The sequence below is a fragment of the Lotus japonicus genome, chromosome 2 (genome assembly GCF_012489685.1).
Source record: "Lotus japonicus ecotype B-129 chromosome 2, LjGifu_v1.2".
Taxonomy (NCBI): Eukaryota; Viridiplantae; Streptophyta; class Magnoliopsida; order Fabales; family Fabaceae; genus Lotus; species Lotus japonicus.
In genome coordinates, this window is record NC_080042.1 from 50,619,928 (window position 1) to 50,625,339 (window position 5,412).

General features: G+C 43.0%; 1 protein-coding gene across 1 annotated transcript; it reads left to right on the top strand.

Annotated features, from left to right (window-relative positions):
- Positions 1–567: 567 nt before the first annotated feature.
- On the top strand, positions 568–4,346 carry LOC130736577 (uncharacterized). Its single transcript, XM_057588391.1, has 5 exons — positions 568–1,183; positions 1,628–1,797; positions 2,179–2,381; positions 2,548–2,630; positions 3,991–4,346. Exons 1-5 carry the CDS (start codon positions 568–570, stop codon positions 4,344–4,346), a joined length of 1,428 nt encoding a protein of 475 aa, XP_057444374.1.
- Positions 4,347–5,412: the final 1,066 nt, after the last annotated feature.

Consider the following 5,412-nt stretch of genomic DNA (forward strand, 5'->3'; position numbering starts at 1 on the left):
AAGCAAATGCTGAAGGAGTATGATGTTGAACAAGATGTCATAACATTGTACTGCGACAATCTTAGTGCAATCAACATTTCCAAGAATCCCATACATCATAGCAGGACCAAGCATATTGATATTAGACATCATTTTATTAGAGACTTGGTGGAGGATAAAATTGTCAATTTGGAGCATGTTACAACTGACAAACAGTTAGCTGATATTTTCACAAAACCCCTTGATGCAATTACCTTTGAAAAATTAAGAGGAAACCTAGGGATTTGTTTTTTTAATGCATAGCAATTAGCGTTCCCTAATGTGTCAACGACTAGTTTATTTTTTGTCATCATTAACTGTCGTTGTGACATCATTAACTTGCCCTATAACTACCTCCAACGAGCAAATTGTGTTCTCTCAACCACTTGTTCATCTATTTTCTTCAAGACTCATTATCTCTCATTTTCAATTCTTCTTCATCGTTCTGTGCTCTGTTTGTGTTTGCTCCTATTTCATCATGTCTTAAAGTTCAAGAAAGAATGACTTTGTCAAGGCAAAGATTGAAAAACGGCTAAAGGAGTTAAATGCATGGGTTTGAAGAGTGGTTCTTCCCAACCATCTCCAATGACAAAGAAAGCTCCTGGGAAGATGAAGACAAGATACCCAGCAAGAAAGACCTACATGTCCAAGGTTCAAAATAAAGAACCCGCCAATGTCCCTCTATGTGAGGATGTTACTGATGAAGAGGAAATCAATGCTGAAGACTCTCCTTTGAAATCGCCTCCTAATGTTGTGCCCGATGTTGAGACATCTGTGTCTCAGGAAATTTATGATCAAGAAAATTCTGGAAACGTGTCCACTACTCTTGAAGATTCAGGCAAGGCTACCAAGCCTGATGTCTCTGTATCGTCTTCTTCAAAGGATGCTGATCCAAAGAATGGCAATTCTGAGGATATCAATTCTGCAAAGCCAACCCAGGCTCCAGCCCATGTTCAGGACATCTCTAATGATGTTTCTGATGATGTGCCCCTGGTTAAGTCCATTCCTGATAGCGTTGCTGCCAGGATGAAAAGAAAAAGAAAGGTCTCTACACCTGAAGTCACTCCCACTCCACCAAAGAGATCCAAGTCATCTCTTGTAACCTACAAATCTAAACAAGCAAGTGTGAAGGATAAGGGAAAGCAAAAGGCTGTCAAGAGTCCAAGTGAGAAGAAGAAAAGGAAGATTCCAGTTGATGTTGAAGACTCTGAGTCAGATGCTGAAGCCGATGTCCAGGACATTCGACCCTCTGAGAAAAAGAAGTTTTCTGGTAAGCGTATTCCTCAAAATGTTCCTGCTGTTCCTATTGATAGAGCGTCTTTTCACTTGGAAGAGAATGTAGAGAAGTGGAAGTTTGTTTGAAAGAGAAGAATGGCCAAGGAAAGGGAAGTTGGCCCTGATGTTCTTGAATGCAGAGATGTTATTGCACTTATTGAGAAAGCAGGTCTGATGAAGACTATCCAAAATGTTGGAAGGTGCTTTGAGAAGCTTGTGAGAGAGTTCTTGGTGAATCTCTCTGTTGATGTTGGACTTCCTGATAGTGATGAATTCAGGAAAGTATTTGTGAGGGCTGAATGTGTTGTGTTCTCACCTGCTGTGATCAATCAAGCACTTGGAAGAAGTGTTATTGAATTTGCTGATGAAGAAGTGTCCATGGATGATGTTGCTAAGGAACTTACTGCTGATTATGTGAAGAAGTGGCCCAACAAGAAATTGTTGTCCACTGGCAATCTCAGTGTGAAGTATGCAATCTTTAACAGGAATGGTGCTGTGAATTGGGTTCCTACACAACATACCTCTGGTGTTTCTACAACCCTTGCCAAATTTCTCTATAGAATTGGCTAGTCTATTGCTTTTGATTTTGGAACTTTTGTGTTTGAGCAGACATTGAAGCATGCTGATACTTGTGCTGTGAAGCTGCCTGTTTCATTTCCTTCACTTATTGCTGAGATCATTCTCAAGCAGCATCCTCAGATTCTCAGGGCTGATGAAGTGGTTATGTCTCGTGGAGTTCCAATCACCTTGGATCAATGTTTGTTTATGGAGCCACATGTCATAGACATTGCCATGCTAACTAGCATGACATCTGCCCCTCCTGTGACTGAAACTGGCACTCAGACCATCATTGCTGAATTACAGGAAGTCTCCAAGGCTTTGCAGGAAACAATCAGGGTGAGCACTGCAAGGATGCTCAAGGTTGATGCTTTGCTACTCAAGCTGCAAGAAGAAGAACGCCAAGGAGGTGAGCAAAGGGCTGCAGCTACAGCTGCTGATGATGAGAGCAGTGAAGAGGAGGAAGGATCTGAAGAGAGTGCAGAGGAAAATGCAGAAGAGTCTAGAGAGGAGGAAGGATCTGAAGACTAGTTTGTTCTGTTCTTTTGCGATTTTCTTTTGTTTATGGATGTATTTGTGCACCCTTTGCAAATTTGTTCTAAAAAGGGGGAGTAGTTTGAAGTTTGAAGATTCTATCTGCTATGGTCTGTAATAATTTGTGCTGTTACTGTGAAGACCTATGTTACTACTGTGAAGTTGCTACTGTGAAGACTATGTGTGTTTTTCTAGTGTTAGCTTTGGTCTGTTCAATTTGAAGACAAGTTCAAGACAATTGCTAGGTGTGTTTTCAAGTTGCATCTTCTGGTTTTATGTGGTCAGCTTATGTGTAAGTAACTTCTGATAGTGTTTTCTGGTATGTTGAAGTTCAAGTTGATCTACTGTAGCTACTCTACTGTGAAGTCATCATATGCTAAGGATTGATAGTACTTCTGTTTGTGTGTTTTTGCTGCTAAGTGTAATGTTTCAACTATGCTAATTGTTGGTATGGATGCATCATTTGAGAGGGAGCTATGCTTAAGGGGGAGAATTGATTCTCTATTTTTATCCTCTCTGGTTGTGTGTTGTTTAAGACAAAATTTGACAAAGGGGGAGATTGTTGGTACATGTTGCCTTGCATTTTGTCAAAACAACCGATTGTCGAAGCAGATGTCGTGGCATCTGATTCCGTGAAGCTAGGGCATCAGTCCTCAGCTTGAGTTTCTGTTGTGGGCCCTCTGAAGATTTGTTGCAGATATGTTTTACGTGTTACTTGGGGATCAAGTAGCTATTCCAGAAGGGTTTTATTTATGGGTTGTTATTTGTTGAAACAATCGTTGTTAAAAGATTGGTTTCTATCTTTACTTGTGCAATAAGTAAACAAAATCTATCAAGATTGTGTTTTGAATTGCTGTTGCTGCAATCTGTTACTTCAGCCCATGCTAACCCCAGAGCCCATGCTACCGCTGCTGAAGTCTATAAAAGGATGAAGACCTAAAACATGAAGACCATCGAAACTAAGAGAGAGAGATCAAGTGTTTTAGGGCTTGTGATTGTGCTTTGTCCTTTCTTAGTTGTGAATCCTCTTTGCTCACTGATTCTATAAAGCAAAGAAGGGTTCTGCGTGTTTGATTGCTTTCAAACTCTGATTGTTTATTGTATCACCAATCATTGTGGCAGTGATTGAGAGAAAGTGAGAGGGGCTCTCATACTTAGGTTGAGATTCTAAGTAGAAATACACTGGGTAGATTAGGAAGTAAACTATGAACTGTTGTGTTCATGAGTGTCTGTAATTCCTGAATCTTAAAATAGTGGATTTCCTTTCTTTGGGTGCAAACCCTCCAGACGTAGGTGAAAGTCTTTCACTGAACTGGGTTAACAATTCTTGTGTTTTGTTGTTTCTGGTTTAAGTTCTATTTTACTGTTAACGATTGTCGAACCTATTGTCCTAGCATCGTGCAGGACGTTCGTACTACACGGAACCTGAATTACACTAGCTAACCTTCCAGTCCTAGACTGCGTTCGTGTGATTGCTAAAGCTAGGATTTCACTAACTCCCGCATACCTAGGTCTCCTGACCTTCCTTTGATTCGTTCCTTGTCCCTTGCTCATTTCATTCCCCCTATATTTTTACTGACTTTCCTTCGTTGTCCTTTGAACCAGGGAAAATGAATTTTACCAGTGCGGACCTCCTTGCTGTCTTTGAGAAGAAGAAGAATGTCTCATTTCCTCCTCGAGTTAACTTGAAGGGTGACAAAACACCCTCCCCGTCCAATTTGGAGGGCGAGGACCAGAAGCGAGCGCCCCAGAGCCTTGGCAAAGAGGTCTCCCAACCGTCTTTCAAGAAGAAACTCGACTCGGTCGCCGCTTCTTCTTCTGGCGGGGAGGACGTCTCGGTCACCGCCTCCACTTCCAGTGAGCCTGGTGGACCGCCCAAGACGACTCTAGTTCCTTCGTCTGGCATACAAGGCGAGCTCGCCAACAGAGCCCCCCCTGGAATCAACTCTACCACCACCTAGCTCTTTCAGACTGCCCCTGGTGGAACTGTTGCCATGTCGCTTGCCGGGCAAACCTCAAAGCCCTCCACTGGTTCGACGCTGCCGCCGCCTCCAAGTCACATGTCACGTCAATCCTCGGTCTCCGAGAATCCTGGGATGCCACTTACCCTCTCCTCTACGCCGGCACAAGTCGAGAAAACGGATGAAGTGACTCAAAGGCAAGGTTTGGACATAGTGTCCGAGGGCGCTCTAGGGACACTGCTCCATTCTTTTCATCGCTACAAGCGGGCAGCTAGAGATTCTGAAGCTTTGCAGCAAGAGGTGACTCGTATTCGTGCCCTTAACTCCAAATTCGTTGAAGAGCGCGATGTGCTACTGGCCCGGCTAGCCTCCCAAGAAGTCGCCTCCTCCGAAAAGTTGGATGAACAAACCAAACGTTATGCGATTAGCTTGGAATTCTAGGATAAAAAGATCTTGGAACTAGAGAACACGTTTGAGAAATTCAAATAGGAGGAGCAAATTGAGTCTGATACAAAGGAGGACTTGCTTGCCTCCAAAGACCAAACCATTTCTTCCATGGGTGCGGAACTTGAGACCCTCCGTGCAGAAATGGTTAAGAAGGACGAGGCTTTGGTTGCAGCAAGAGCCCAAGCCCGATCCGACGCAGAGGCCCTTGAAAAGAAGTTAAGATCAGATGCGGCTGCAGCTGCTGTTTTCGAATGTGGTCGCGGATTCTTTCTTGCCAAGACCCAAATTCAGCGCCTCCACTCCTAGTTAGACCTTAGCCCAATGGGGGAGTTCAAGAAGGTCACCCCCGCCGGATTGGTTGGTCCCGAGGATCCTCCGGGTTTTGTAGCCGAGCATTTCCAGAATGATGAAGACATAGAACAAGAGGAAATCATTAATAATACTTAAAATGATTGTGTAATAATTCTGTCTTTTTCTGTTAACTCCTGTAACTTTTATTATATTTGTTCTAATGGGAATAGTAGTTTTGAGCGGCTTTGTTCTCCCTTTGCTTTTCGTCTCGCCATGTTTCGCTTTTGTGTTTGTTTTTCGGTATAAGTCTGAATTACGTTTAACAACC